Below are 15,178 nucleotides of genomic sequence, written 5' to 3'. Positions count from 1 at the left end.
TTTGTCCGGGTAAGTTGGGACTTTAAACTCCACACCGTATGTTGTGTTAAATTGACGCGTTTTAACTCGCGTCATAATTTCAACATGTGGTAACTAGGACCTGACTGATCCGATCGCATAAATTTTATGCGAGAATTTGGTCAGTGTGTAATTTGATGGATTCAGACATTGATTGTGAGAAATTGAAATTGCCACCTAAGATCAAGGTATAATTTGTCTGGTAACTGGTTTCGGGCGACATGGTAACAGCCTATTAGCCACTAGATGTGTCAGTTATCAATAGGATTGCAGCCGGTGAGATTATTGTCACACCGGCAAACGCGTTAAAAGAAATGCTCGAAAATTCGATTGATGCCGGAAGCACTTCGATTGATATTGTGGTGAAAGATGGTGGTTTGAAGTTGCTTCAAATCACAGACAATGGTCATGGAATAAATGTACGTCAGATTACTAGGCCTGACTGAAGGGTTAAGTTTGTGTCTAACTACCTGAAATTAGAGAAATGATTTAGGAATACTATGCGAGCGGTTCACTACGTCCAAATTATCCTCATTTGAGGATCTGAATGCAATCGCGACATACGGATTCCGCGGGGAGGCATTGGCTAGTATATCACATATCGCTCATTTGACCGTGACTACGCGCTCTAAAGATTCTGATTGCGCATGGAGGTTGGTCGGACATTTACGCTGATATAGTCGATCTAGTTAATTGATGAATTCCTTAGGGCGACGTATTTGGATGGAAAACTGGTACCGGCAAAAGGCGGCGCTAGCCCGGATCCGAGACCGGTAGCAGGCCGCAATGGAACTCAAATACTCGTAAGACATTCAATTTGCTGTTGGATGCGGTGCAGTTACTGATGGGATACGCAGGTCGAAGATCTCTTTTTTAACGTTCCATCGCGGCTGCGAGCGTTTCGCTCACCTGCGGACGAGTACAACCGAATCGCAGATGTTGTTGGCCGCTATGCTATCCACTCTGAAGGGATAGCTTTCACCTGCAAGAAAGTCTGTCTTTCTGCCATTTCTGTCAAGCGATCGCTAACGTGAAATCAGCATGGTGAAGCACATCATTCGCTAATAACGACCGCACAAGCATCGACCATCGACCGCATTCGCACAGTTTACGGTGTTGCTATTGCAAACGAGCTCATCAAGGTCAGTGTCGGAGAAGATAAGCGACTAGGTCTTGTGGGCGCGAGCGGATATATAACCAATGCGAATTTTAATGCCAAGAAAAATTATCAGCCTGTGCTCTTCATTAATCGTATGTACTTCAACCAAGTTTATGAGAAATTATGAAGCTAATAGGCCAAAAGATCGAGCGGTTACATGTGATCCATTGAAACGCGCCATAGCGCAGTTGTACTCTGCGTTTTTGCCCAAAGGAAGTCATTCGTTTACATATCTTTCACTACTTATTGCGCCAGATAAACTTGATGTTAATGTTCACCCGACGAAACGCGAAGTTCGATTTTTGAACGAAGATGAGATTATTCAACGAATTTGTGATAATGTTCAACACGTACTAGGAGAAGTCGATACCAGTCGAGCATTTAAGACGCAAAGTGTATTAATGGCCAAGTCCGTAGACTCGCCGAGTCCTTTGAATAGTAGGTCTGGATTGATCTTTTTAGAAATAATGAGTATGCTAATAATTCAGATGCGCAAAAGCGAACATATGAATACAACATGGTGCGGACAGATGCCAAGGAACGAAAAATTACTACCATGTTCAAGCACCCCGTTTCAAAATCATCATCCGGATCTGCTACAGTTCTGGACAGCTTGCCACATTCACCATCCGATAGTCCTGGCCCCGATGCGGATGAGGTACCTATCAATACCGATATAGGAACGACAGCGGAGGATCAGTATGAGACAGTAGAACGAGCGAGGGTACATATTCGACTTCATTCTGTGAAACAGCTCCGTGACGACGTCAGAAACGATCTACATAAAGGTCTGACAGACATATTTGCGAATCACACGTTCATTGGTATTGTTGATGAGAATAAGCGTCTCGCAGCCATCCAATGCGGTGTCAAATTATACCTTGTGGACTACGCCGCTGTCAGGTACGCGCCATGCATGAACAGTTGTCTCATATATTACTGACAGGTCAGCTATGAAATATTTTACCAGATTGGGTTATCCGACTTCGGCAACTTTGGTGTAATACAGCTAGCCCCGGCTCTGTCACTTCGCAGTCTTTTGAAACTCGCGGTGGCAGATGAACAGATATCTGCAGAACAAGAATCCGAAATCTGCCGAATCACAGATCAATTGATGACCATGCGCATGATGTTACTAGAATATTTCTCTCTGGATATTACAGCTGACGGTGATATCAAGAGTATTCCACTGTTACTAAAGGGGTATACGCCATCAGTTGTAAAGTTGCCAATGCTTTTGTATCGGCTTGGCCATAATGTATGACCTCATCATATTATTAACTGCTTTGAAGACTGACACCCACATGATACAGGTTGATTGGGCACATGAAAAGGAATGTTTTGAAACTGTCTTGCGAGAGATAGCAATCTTTTATGTTCCAGAATCTCTTCCCATTCTTCCTCCTGGCCAAGCCCCGTCACAACGTGCCTCCGAAGATTCCGAGAACATTCAGCCTCTGGAAAAGAGAAGACGTGAGTTAATGGACAGAATCGAGAAATACATATTTCCCACTATGCGTCGGAGATTGCTCGCGACTAAGAAGCTACTGGGCAGCGTAATAGAGGTTGCAGACCTACCTGGTCTGTACAAGATCTTTGAGCGGTGCTAATGGGGCCGTTACTGTTGCAATTATATGCAGGATAGTTATAGTAGCCATAGTATTTTAGGACGAGAAACATAGAGTACTTCATGCATGCACTTAAATTCTGTTCTATCTTTATATAGGTAGCAATGTACTTGAGAGTGCAGATTTTCTGCTCAACCCGCTAAGCCGTCACCGTGCTCAGATAATAGACATCCGTGATCTTGTGGAAATCGTTAGTTGGACTTGTTACCTAGCTAGTAGACCGCACATGACTGCAATCATCAGTCTTCACAGGACAAACGATGTCGGCATACATACGGCCCCAGACCTATATCACACATATCTCATAGACTCTTAAGATTCAAACGGTCTATGCTTATAATCATATGAGTGCTGTATGATTGTCAGTGTCTCGGTGACGATATTTGTACTCTGTACGCACTGCCACAGCCGCGAGTGAAGAGTCAAGGGTAGACTCCGACGACGCTGTGGATTGAATCTTCCGAAACCGATCTTGGCTGCTGTAGACAAAAGTACATGTGAGATATGATTGCACACCAACGACGTTACAGTACGATGAGAGTAGAATGGATGAAAGAGACGGGAAAATGATATCAGCTTTAATGAATCGGGGCTAACAGCCTGTCAATTCATAGGCAAGTTACTTCCTATAGACCTATTTAATATATGCTAAAGTCTTGCTGTTTCTGTCCGGATTAAATTTGCTTTTACCCGTAAGCGCAAGATGAAATCAATTACAAATAATAGACAAGGATCTACTAGGGTCCAAACCTCAATATTAACATAGACCATAGAAACAAATAACAGGGGTTAGACTAGAACAGTTCTAGTTTCCATAACAAATGATCATAACAAATTATGAGTAGTCTACATTAACAACGCAAAAATGACCATCTTCATTTAGCTTACAATTTCGGCTTTATATCCCTCGTTTAGCTCCTCCTGTCGTACATGGCGGGCTCGTCGCGAAGTGACAGCGCTGTCATAAATGTAATGTTCACCTACTGGGGAATCTTGATGCTGCTCCTTTGAGATGTAATGAGGTTCTACATCATCCTCGTATTGACGGCGTCTTCTTGTCGGAGATTTGAGACCAGATTCAGCACCGGACGTCGAATTCAAGGTGTTCACAGCAGGATCTTCGGAAACATATTGGATATCATCGTTAAACTCTTGGCTGTCTCTGCTATAACAACTGTCGCCTGACAGGGACCCACGTGGGCTGAATTCCTTGCGATCTCTCCAAATCTGGTTCTGAGTGCGTTCATCTGCCGATTCCCTGACTTCAATTTCCCGCCGTATTCGTTCAGCAGTTGCGCGCTTGAGAAACGATGTCCACGCTGCTGTGAGGAGATATCCACTACTCGGATTGTCTTTGCCTTTTTGCCCACCCCTAGAATAGTCAAAATCCGATTGTCCCCGCAGCTCATAGTCAGTCGTAGTCCGCATATCGGTCTCTTGATGTCGTAGTCCCTGTGACGATATAAGTGTAGGTTCGTCAGGGAGGTAGTCGCCTTCTAAATGTGGATCTGCTGCCAGACTATATCCGATAGAGCATGGTTCCAGAGGGCTAATATCCTCCGCGTTCTCCGACATCAGCAATTCAGGGTCCTGCAGCATCTCATCATATCTTTGAGAATTTTGGCTCTGCCGTCTCGAATTTCCCTGAATAATTCGCTCCCGATCTCTGTCTATGAGCTCGCGGCTATCACGCCAAGGCCACAGTTTTCGTGCACCACCACTTCCAGGCTCTGCTCGCTCATCTAACGGCATACTGTTTTCATGTGTATGATTATTTGAATTAGAAATACTCCGTCTTGTATCCAAGCTTCTTCGAGCATCGCGTTCCAGCGCAACTCGGATTGCGTGTGAATCCATATCATCTACCATATCGTCCACATGCAGCGACCTTACTTGAGACCGTCTTAAACCTAGCATATCACCTGAAGTAAAAGGATCAATTGGAATTAATGTATTGTCCACCGGCTCATATTCAAATCGCAGTGTTGGTTTAGGATGCAACATGTCAACGCTTCTTACCTTGAGGGCACGCAAGGCATGAGTGACGACATTGACGCTACGATTCACGACCTCAGTGCCACTCGTATTCTGACGTATAGAGCCATAGCCTGATAATCGACTGCCATCGGAGACACTTCGTGGCTGATACTCGGAGCGACGGGTACTTCCGGACACCCGCCGAGACACCAGTCGATGAGACCGACCGATATCGTAGTACGAAACTGGCCGTTGTCCTTTCACATCTCTAGTCGCGGATGACTCCGCTTTCGGCATTAAACCATCGCGAGTTAGTATAGATATGCCTGTTTCTGCTGAAGACTCCACAATCCTGTGCTGATTGTCACCATTAGATAGGCTACGTCTTCCTAAGGCAAGATACCGGCGCGACAACTGCGCCCGAGACGCAGGGCTATTCTCCTTTTCAGCAATTCCTTCTGCATTGAAATCATATTCCTGGTCAGTTGAAGTGCGGTAATGTGGTGGGCGTTGATTTGTTATTATCGTTAGAGGCCCAGTTGGAAGTTCATGAGACGGAAGGTTGTCCTCGTTTGTTTTGCCACGCTTGAAGCGGCGGAAAATTCCCAACGGCATCGTAGTCGTCGGCGAAGATAATGAGACCGACAGAGAAAATTGTTTGACCTTAATCTGATGCTACATAGCATACATAGTTCACATAGATATAGTAGGCTATTGTCGGGATCTCAAGGAATGTTAGCTGTACGTCCACACAACAATTAGGTTCGAACATACCTTCCTGATATTATTTTACAACGAATTGTCGACCACTTAATGTCAAGAAATGATAATTCCGGGAAGAATATACGTGTAGGATCGTGCACCATAATCGACAAGCACTAGCGCAGAAACCACAGATCGAGTTTTGTGAGCATGAGTCGTGCGTGGAAATAAACAGTCGAAAATTAATTTGGGGCTTTGTGGTCGACAAGTTAAAGCTCTAACCCAAACTTTATGCAGCAGCATTCCGGCCGGGGTGTAGATTGATCACCAAAACAGACCTTCACGCGTTCTTGACGCGACTATTGGCGGAAGTCTCACCAGCTTTACAACATGTTAACAGCAACATTGCTCGTGTAAACGGCAATAGACACCCAGTTACGTAACAGGTCGTGCTTTACTGCTTTTCTATTTTCAGTTACAGTAGCAAGACAAGTAAACGCACTATAGCCATACCCAAGTCAAACAAGCAAATTCCCTACATCTAGAGTCATCGCTATTCTACTTAAGGATTGGAAATACTGCTACAGTTTGCGTCCGAGAAACACAAACCGCTTTATAACTCCTTCAGCTAGCAAGATTGCAGTCCAAGCATTCCATATCTGACGGGCGCCACGTGAATTCTCGCAAGTTGCCTTGCAAATTTTGGCCTCCTCGAAACTGACATCAACGACTGACTCTACGACGACACCTCGACGGCAAAGAAACCTCTGAACTGACTGACATGAATTTACGAGCATCGAGATTGCCGTCTGGTCAATCAGTTGACGCGAAAAATGCGCATACCATGCGGCTACCGGACAACGCTTTTGAACGATCGTGAGTTCGAGCATGATGTAGCCTCCGGCTGTGAGAGTGTTGAGAGCAGACGTAACGTAATAAGTAGCAACTGAGTAGGTTGTGACCAATACAACTTTACTGTATCTCGTTGTAGCAATATCGTCATGGGAATTGTGAATATCGTAGTATTTAAATAGAAATTGAGCAAATGACGATGATCCCAATATCGCAACGCCTGGTTCGCTGTCCTTTAAGCAGAGGTACTGGGCGAGTAGTGAGTGTTTCAAGAGATATGCTTGCCGCAATTCCGGACTTAGCCTGTTTGCTTGTTAATACCAATATGTGAAAATTTACGATAGCAACTACCTAACGCGATTCTGGAGTCGCGGTCTATCTGATGGTGGACGCATCCATGCAGCGAGTAAGGCAATCGACCATGTACATTCCGAACAGCGTAGTATCTGCCATAACGATTCACTTGGTGATCCGCGTAGTACAATGCTTCCAAGGAATAAATCAGTTAAAAGAATATGCAACGGAATTGGTCTCCCGCGCACAAGAAAATTGGAATAGGACAATGAGGGCCAGATTGACTTATTTGGTGTTACGAAATTGAGCAGCGTTAAATCCAGTGGATGTATAGGTGTAATCCTTTTATAGAAAAAATAATAAGCATAATGCAAAATTAAAATAGAAAGCACTATTCCCGCTGCGACATAAAGGTGGAAGTAGTGATTGTCTCGCTTCAATATCCTAATGACAGTTGTAGAATCATCCAAATCGAGCCGATCTGTTAGAAAAAGCCTAACGTTAACCGCTTTAATCATAGCCCTCAAATGAATTGAACTTGTCTCCTATTTCCGTGACTAAACTCTGGAACGCTGTCTAGGAATGTTAATTAATATTGATTTACTCCCCCCGGGACGCGTCGCATTTGTTGTCATTACCCGGCCGCAACCAACCATTTTGACATGGCGAGGCACCGCATCGTTCAATTTCGGAATTCATATCCATCATATTGGTATTGATTCTTGATATCACAGATTGAATGGATTTTATTTTACGTTGCAACAATCAGCACTGCAGGTGCCTGCTGACCCAGCAAGGTGTTGTGACCACTTGCAGGTTGGTTCCCGCTAGAGTTCCTGATAGTATTATAAGCAATTTCCATCGAAGATATTTACTAATTGTACGATCCAGTCATATATTTTGCATTAAGTGCTCTAATAAAGTATTCGGAGTCAGTAAAATTTGCCCGGCCTGCGATACTCCGCTGGATAATCCTGATGTACTGAAATTTAAGTCATGATGTCTCGAATTATTCTTCTACAAAGCTTTTACTGACGATGTGACATAGGATATATCACTTACGCTACTGAATCCTACTGAGTAAGCACCAGATGGCGCTATTAGAGCAGTTCGTTAACGATAGTGATTGTCATTTATAGGGAGTATAAGTCGGTAAGCACTTTTTCCTACAGCGACGAATTCTACATCTTATCCTTTGTATTTGTTTTTGCTAACAGTCGATCGAGAGTGTACTGGCAGGTCTTAGTCCTGCAATTATTAGCGAAATTAGTACCCGCGCACTGTCATTCTGGTCGTATCAGTACTCCCAGGAGTTGTACGAGAAATAGATTTCCTGGACTTTGTGGTGTGCTAATCTGCCGATTTAGACTCTATCAAGAATTCATCGTGAAATCTCTAAGTGAAAAGATCGACCAGTACGGGCAAATACTCAGTTGGCAGCAGTGAACTGACACTCTACAGGGTGGTCCAAGACAGGGATCGAATTGCCCGGGCGGCAGATGCAGATATTGATTGTATGTCGGTGGCTAATACTTCATTATGAACATGTTTACTCATCTTATTAGCTCTCAAGCGTCACATGAATGGTATAGGTATCTTAGTCAGTTTCGTGAAATATACTGACGCAGATTCCAGCTCTCAAAAATGAGCGCGAGACACTTTCCAAGAAGAATTCTGAGCTAGTAGATAGCCTACATGACAAATCTAGGCAATTTGCTAAACTCCAAGCGCTATATGACAAACTTAAACGCAAAATGCTTCTAGGTTCAATGCAGAATGCGGCAGACGAGATTGTGAACAATCCGAACTCGGCTGCTGTAGGTGGTTTTGAAGTCCTGAATACTTCGCTAGCTTCGGATAGGGCTGTGATTGGGGGCAATAACTTATATCGTGAGCATTTTTACTTCGATTGCAAGTAATAGGAATCTGTGGACGATGTTAACCTGTAATATTTTATCGACAGAGTCTACGACACATAGACAGCGGATTGCCTCCAATGGAATTTTGCAGACACCGTCGCGCGAAAATCGCGTGCCATTGATGCATACTGACTTGAACCGTACCCCTGGAGCTCGAAGTGGAAGCGTCGGTGGTGTTGCTTGCCCGCCCAGTAGTAGTCACCGGCAGCGGTTTCGGCCTTCGCGATGAGGCGATAATCGACTTGTATCTACTTGGCTACGATATAGTGTTTTGCGATGTGTATTTTAATTTTATGACCAGGAGTCAATGATCTCATTTAAAATACCAGTGGACGGCTGGTGTGCAATCGCTGTGGTGGTGTAGGGTAATTGAAAAAATCTATTCGCTTTTATATTAGAACCTTCGGGTCTTTGCTGGCAGTATATATGGTGGTTATATTATCTTGTGATCTGGTTGCTAAAAGCTATAACGTACGAAATTACTGCTTTATTGCGAAATACATATTTTTCGATATTGAGGGACTTCGAGTTCATTAGTATAACAAAATAGAAGAGGTCGGACATCGAACGCCATTCGACGGCTGGCTCTTTTGCCGACACAGACTGTTTCACCCCGATCACTCGAAGTTATACATGCACGCATGAGGCACTTTCCTAAACTGCATGCAAATACAGGATTACGACTCCTTTGGACACCTAAATACGTGAACGTCTGTTATTTTTGATCGTATACTTAGATCAGTTGTCAGACTGTCAGGTACAGTCAAAATGGCATCAGCGCCCAGTTGGCTCGTAATGTTGGGTATGAAGTTAACGCGCGCAATTTCGGCATTATCTTCAACAGCGCGCCTATTTAATATCGTGTCAGAGACGAAGTCATCATCTGGATCACCTGTCCGCGACTTAGATATAGAGGTGAAAGTACAAGAATACCGCTCTCTTACAGTTACTGATAAAAGGCCACCAGTGTTTGGCTCAGTCTGGCAGGAAATCGTGGTGATTATCATACTTACGCTTGGCATGGCCTTGCCTCCAGCCAATCAAGGCTCCATGCAAATTGCAGTTCCTCAAATTGGTGAATCATTCGGAATTTCGGGAGGAAATTTGTCTTGGACAATATCGGCGTTTACGCTAACATCTGGTGCTTTTGTGTTACTGATGGCTGCATTGGCGGATAACATAGGCCGGAAGCGAATGCTTCTTATTTCGTATATATGGTTTTCTGTGTGGTGCTTAGTCTCTGCGTTTGTAAAGAATCACATAGTATTTGACATTATGAGGGGCCTTCAAGGTCTGTCTGGTGCGGTATCGCCGCCGGCAGCGGTAGGAATCATTGGTGCGACGTACATCCCTGGCAAACGAAAAAACAAAGCTATGGCGGCTATAGCTGCCGGGGCACCGTTGGGATTTATCGTTGGGATAACTTGTGGGGGAATATGTACAGAGTTTTTATCATGGAGGTCGATTCTGTTTTTCTCTGCTATTGAGTACACATTCCTTGCAGGATTGGGCTGGTTTTTGGTCCCGAATGACCCAGCAATGAATTGGAGAGCGGTGAGGGAGAAACTGACAGCCATAGACTATTTCGGTGCTCTACTAGCTACTTCTGGATTAGTTCTACTAGTGTTCGGTCTGACAGAGTCAAGTGTAACGAAAGAAGGATGGCGGTCACCTTACGTGATTGTCCTATTTGTTGTTGGAATAATAGTCATAGGTCTTTTCGTTTTCTGGGAGTCAAAAGCGAAATATCCTTTAATGCCGCTCTATATATGGAGATATCCAGGGGTGGCGTTGGTATGTTTTGCTTATGACTACCGCTGTTAAATGTCTAATTTTTTTTGGTGCAGTGCATGATTATCATCGCGTGTGGCTTTATGAATTTCCTGGGCGTCGTCAGCTACTACATGGTGCTCTTTTTCCAACGCGTTCGTGGCGCATCGGCCATTCTGACAACCGCCTATCTTATCCCGCAGGCAGTAAGCGGCATTCTCGTGAATGTTTTGGTTGCCTATACATTGCATATCATCCCGGGTCGCATTTTCATGGTGATAGCAATGGCAGCCTTCGTAATCTCTGCACTCTTGTGGGCTCTCCAGCCTATATATCTGACGTATTGGGCGATGGCATTTCCAGCAATTTGCCTTTCAGTTCTGGGGGCTGATATATCTTTTAATGTTGCAAATATGCATATATTGTCTGCCGTGCCAGCAGAATTGCAATCCTCGGCATCTGGGATCCTGAATACAGTCAAACAAATAGCTGTCTCTATAGGTTTAGCCGCGTCATCGACAATAGTCAAGACTGCTGCAGACAAGAGCCCCAGCGACGGTGCTACAAGACTGTATGATTCGTACAGAGCGGCGTTCTGGTTTGCTGTTGGAGTTAGTGGAATTGGACTCCTGGGGTCCTTATTCTTGAAAGTGGGAACGCAAGGTTCGAAACGCAAAGATAATGCAAATGATACCCCTCAGGATACTGAGAATCCTGAGAATGCTGAGAATGCTGAGAATACTGAGAATGCTGAGAATGCGGAGAATGCCGAGAAAAATGCCGGCGCTCGATAAAGGATATATGATTGGTTCTATCATAATATGACTACATTATGTGTCCGCTACTGCAGAAGTACTATCTTACTTGTGTGGAATGGATTTTGCTCGTTAATTACCAGAAGTAACTCAGCGTCATCTTAATGGAATTCATATATTTGGCAAATACACATATTCAAAAATATTATGCGACGTTGGTCGGATCCCAGTCAACGATATAATATTCGTTGGTCATCAAGCTCTCCATGTCCTTCGGTTCGATTTCAAAATCAAACACTTTTGAGTTTTCTTCAATTCGTTTCGGGCTTGAGCTCTTGGGTAAAGGAACCAGACCCTATGTCAGGTTAGCAATTGTTTTAGTCTTGCGATACCACTTAGAGTTGCGGACATACACGTTGGAGGGACCACCGCAACAGAATTTGCGCGGGGGTTCGATTGTATTTTTTGACCAAGGCCTGTACGCGTGGGTCCTTGAACTTTTGTCCTCTGGTAATGGGGCAGAAAGCTTCGACGACAATGTCGTGCGCCTGACAGTAGTCGACAAGTTCCTTACGGGTTAGAAAAGGGTGAACTTCAAGCTGATTAACAGCAGGCTTCACGGTCGCGTATGAGTCCATCTCGTTCAGGTGTTTTATGCCGTAATTGGAGACGCCAATCGAGCGGACCTTGCCTTCCTGAACTGCCTCCTCCATCGCCTTCCACGTTTCCTTTCGCAGTTCTCTGCCGGGATACGGCGAGTGAACAAGGTAGAGGTCGATATAACCTAGATCACATTGGCGCAGTGACCAATTTATAGCCTTCTTAGTATTATTGTATCCGTGGTCGGTATCCCACACTTTCGTAGTAAAGAACACGTCTTCTCGCTTGCTGCCTGTGTCATGGATCCATTTCTTAATAGCGACGCCTACTTCGCGCTCGTTTTCATACAGGGTAGCGGAATCTATGTGACGATAGCCGACTTTAAGAGCGTGGTAGACCGAGTTGATGACCTCCTCGCCATATGACATGTACACGCCGAAACCGAGGACCGGCATGTCGTATCCGGATGACAAGCGAACGCGTGACGTCAGCGATAGTTGAGTCATTGCGCCGCTGGCCAAATCTTTGGTGGTTGTACTTTTGCTTGCGCTGTCTTTGGTGCCGGCTCTTTGCGGGTGGAGTACGTCGTAAGCCTGTTTAAACTGCTTCACCTCGCGCTGGATAGTCGGGTTTGTTTCCGGATCGAAGCCTGCGGGCAGAGAGTCTTTGACAGATGGCAGACGCAGCTGAGGCGGCGGGAGGCGTCCTTGGAGAGAGTCGTTGAAGACAGGAGGGCGGCGAAGACGACGGGGTTTGAACTTGCGAGAGTCGACCGTCCGGTCGATCAAGACGAAGATGTGGTAGAGTACGAAACAGACACCGGCGACAAGGAGCACTATCGTCAGCAGACGACGCCGGCGGGAGAGCTGGATTATTCGAGGCAGGTTGGGCGAAGCCGCAAGCACAGGGGAGGCGATGTGTGCGTATGTGGTTCTGAGAGGGTATAGTTAAGCAGCTAAAAGGGCACTCTACGCCGTTAGGAGGCGGCGGTCCCCGCTTGGGCAGCGTTGGGTTTACGTTACCTAAGGACTCAAGTGGGAAGTGCAGGTGCCTGACCGCGACGATCACTAAATTGCGAGTTCCAACGTCATACTTTATGCGGCCCCGCCTTCAGTTTCCGATCGTCTCCCTATTGCCTGATTCGTATATGTTATAATACATAATAAATATGTACATATTAGGTAATCATCTATTTACAAACAACATACAATTAACACGACCATAACGCCAGATCCAGAACCCAGCAATAATAATCCAATGTTCCCGATCAAAAATTACCCTGTGCATAGTCATGACCATTATCAGCATCCTCTATATGTACACAACTCGCGCGGCAGAAGCTGGCGCGACAGCCAAACTGTCCTTCGGAACATCCTCCATCCCAGTACGCTGGTGTTCCTGCTTCCGTCGTTCTTTTGACTCCCGCTTCTGTCGTTCCTTGCGTTCTCGCGCGGTTTCTTTCCGGTGTTTTGACTTCGGCGTTGTCGACGCTTGCTGACTAGGTATTCCGTCGTCCGTATTTGTGAGCGTGGAAGCGGCTGCCGCCGCCTTCTTTCGGGTTTGGTACCGCGACGTGCGTGGATTGGAAGTGATACTAGAATGTAGGGTGGTGGCTGATGACAACTCACTCGGCTGGCATTCGGAAGTAGGAATGTCAGTGGGTGACGCTTGCGAATCTGCCGGAGTAGCCAGTCCCGGATCAAAAATGCTGCCCGGTATCTCTGACGATTCTGCTGTCATCGCGCTTTCATTTTCACGTTTATTCTCATCCGCCGTGTCGCCACCGTCCTCATTTTGCTGTTCAAACAAGTATTCGATGGCTTGATTCACGTCGCCTTTAAACCGTTCAATTGTCTCCCGGACAAGTCTCAGACCTTCCGGCTTGTCAAGTACTAGGTCAGGTAGGGACGACAGCACTACTTTCTCCATCCACGGCTGACAGTACTGGTGGGTCTCGAGCAACTTGGACGATGTCTCTGGTGTAATAGCCTATTTCTATTAGCACTTCCGTAGGCAGGTCTACTAAGGCAAACGCTTACCATCTCGCGGACATCCGGCAAACCGGAATGCGGACCGTCGACGTTGCGAATCGACGAATAATGCTCCCACTGGTGGTACGCTATATGTAGAACTTTTCGTAGGATACTGGTATCCTCATCGCTGCTTTCGCCAGAAACCACGTATGCAAAATCTGCAAGATGAATTTTAACATCGACATTGAACCGCTTTGCAAATGCCACGATCTCGAGATTGTCGCCGTATACTCCATCTTTACTCATCGTCTCCAAGTAGCTCTCCCACTTTTTCTCGGTAGGTTGTCCGTCGGAACTGGGGCCGTTAACTGCCCTCCGAGCACTTTTGCGTGACGCGCCGGATGAGCCATGGTATGCACCCGCAGCTGGCAGAAAGCTGATAAACTGTGCCTTGTTGTCGCGCAAAAACTGAACGACCTCAGTGCGTAAGTGGGTATGGCTTTCTGGCGACCCGTAGAGTTGATCTGACAGCGCACGGAAGAGGCAGTTGCCGTCGCCAGTGATCGCAGAAGCGTAGAGGCCCTGCGACGCGAGCAGAGGAAATTCGTCCGTCTCGTGCATGCAGTGGTGAGCGCAGATTGCTGAGCTGGGCTGGAATGGACTGGTGCGGCCAGGCGCGTGGGATTCGGTTTGTATTCGTGGTTTTGTAGGTCCGCAGTGATCGCGCGACAACAACGCTTTGCGTGGCGATAGCGGCGCTGCCTTGCGGCCGACGACGCCTCTGATACCCCACTCTAGCTCGATCATAGCGCATTCGATTACGGATTATTTCTTCTTCGACTACTATTGTGGTAATCGGCTAGTGTTACTTGGGATCATATAGAATGGTGTACAGGCATGCGAACGACTTTTTATTGATATGTTATCTTATTTATAGTACCTAGTCTCAACCTACTAGGCTTTCTCAACATACTATGGTAAGGTTAGTCCCGACAATCGTACCATGCCATTACAACTTTGAAATAACACCACCAGTTTTGTGGCTATAAGGCTCAAACTAGAATTATCTACTACTTGTGCGGCAAAACCTAGATAGTGGTATTTTTTGGCTTCCAAATTGAAAATTGGTGAAATATTTACAGGTCTTCAAGGACCTGTACTTCACACCCCCAGCTCGCGCAAGCTTAAGTCCACTTTCGCGCTGCCCGCAGCGACATCTTTCACAATATCATCAGAATCATCCTTGCCGTCGATGTACTCCGCACCTTCTTTAGCGAACCGTCCTAGAACGTTTGCTGCATAGTTAAAACCGCGAAGTGGCAATGAAACACTGGCCAGGCATGTTCGTTCGTGATGCATAAACGCGACATCGCATACATCGACGAACGCACTATAATATCGTTGGCATCGAGATTCTAGTGTGTTTGCATGAGGCTTTACTTCGTCATGTTGGATGTATTGAGCGTTGACAGGGACGAGTCCTGGAGCATTTGCCCCAGACATACGAAGGATGGATGGTGGTAAAGAACTT

General features: G+C 45.8%; 6 protein-coding genes across 6 annotated transcripts; 3 read left to right on the top strand and 3 right to left on the bottom strand.

Annotated features, from left to right (window-relative positions):
- Positions 1–155: 155 nt before the first annotated feature.
- On the top strand, positions 156–2,787 carry V1508DRAFT_402992 (histidine kinase-like ATPase; the record flags this gene model as incomplete). The annotated part of the gene is made up of 10 exons (XM_066938525.1): positions 156–206; positions 258–437; positions 499–671; positions 728–821; positions 876–1,010; positions 1,059–1,269; positions 1,322–1,615; positions 1,666–2,080; positions 2,129–2,435; positions 2,491–2,787. 10 exons carry the CDS (start codon positions 156–158, stop codon positions 2,785–2,787), a joined length of 2,157 nt encoding a protein of 718 aa, XP_066797303.1.
- A 448-nt stretch (positions 2,788–3,235) lies between these two features.
- Positions 3,236–5,756, bottom strand: V1508DRAFT_29364 (uncharacterized protein). Its single transcript, XM_066936567.1, has 2 exons — positions 5,557–5,756; positions 3,236–5,506 (listed from the first exon to the last, which is right to left on the bottom strand). The coding sequence occupies exon 2, from the start codon at positions 5,395–5,397 to the stop codon at positions 3,685–3,687; it is 1,713 nt and encodes a 570-aa protein (XP_066797302.1). The 5' UTR covers positions 5,398–5,506; positions 5,557–5,756; the 3' UTR covers positions 3,236–3,684.
- A 309-nt stretch (positions 5,757–6,065) lies between these two features.
- On the bottom strand, positions 6,066–6,731 carry V1508DRAFT_396033 (uncharacterized protein; the record flags this gene model as incomplete). The annotated part of the gene is made up of 2 exons (XM_066938082.1): positions 6,066–6,639; positions 6,688–6,731. The coding sequence occupies 2 exons, from the start codon at positions 6,729–6,731 to the stop codon at positions 6,066–6,068; spliced, it is 618 nt and encodes a 205-aa protein (XP_066797301.1).
- Positions 6,732–7,320: 589 nt separating this feature from the next.
- V1508DRAFT_29254 (uncharacterized protein) lies at positions 7,321–8,793 on the top strand. The gene is made up of 9 exons (XM_066936563.1): positions 7,321–7,446; positions 7,522–7,609; positions 7,679–7,710; positions 7,770–7,782; positions 7,857–7,945; positions 7,998–8,045; positions 8,092–8,144; positions 8,196–8,216; positions 8,266–8,793. Exons 1-9 carry the CDS (start codon positions 7,370–7,372, stop codon positions 8,547–8,549), a joined length of 705 nt encoding a protein of 234 aa, XP_066797300.1. The 5' UTR covers positions 7,321–7,369; the 3' UTR covers positions 8,550–8,793.
- A 560-nt stretch (positions 8,794–9,353) lies between these two features.
- Positions 9,354–11,113, top strand: V1508DRAFT_351270 (major facilitator superfamily-domain-containing protein; the record flags this gene model as incomplete). Its single annotated transcript, XM_066936810.1, has 2 exons — positions 9,354–10,343; positions 10,397–11,113. The coding sequence occupies 2 exons, from the start codon at positions 9,354–9,356 to the stop codon at positions 11,111–11,113; spliced, it is 1,707 nt and encodes a 568-aa protein (XP_066797299.1).
- A 1-nt stretch (position 11,114) lies between these two features.
- V1508DRAFT_367130 (uncharacterized protein) lies at positions 11,115–14,700 on the bottom strand. Its single transcript, XM_066937379.1, has 6 exons — positions 14,683–14,700; positions 13,714–14,624; positions 12,996–13,663; positions 12,895–12,953; positions 11,488–12,509; positions 11,115–11,429 (listed from the first exon to the last, which is right to left on the bottom strand). The coding sequence occupies exons 2-6, from the start codon at positions 14,452–14,454 to the stop codon at positions 11,280–11,282; spliced, it is 2,640 nt and encodes an 879-aa protein (XP_066797298.1). The 5' UTR covers positions 14,455–14,624; positions 14,683–14,700; the 3' UTR covers positions 11,115–11,279.
- Between the last annotated feature and the right edge of the window lie 478 nt (positions 14,701–15,178).

This window comes from Lipomyces doorenjongii (assembly GCF_038497915.1).
Source record: "Lipomyces doorenjongii strain NRRL Y-27504 unplaced genomic scaffold V1508scaffold_11, whole genome shotgun sequence".
Lineage (NCBI taxonomy): Eukaryota > Fungi > Ascomycota > Lipomycetes > Lipomycetales > Lipomycetaceae > Lipomyces > Lipomyces doorenjongii.
The sequence above is the reverse complement of the archived record's forward strand: the minus strand, read 5'-3'. Positions and strand labels throughout refer to the sequence as shown.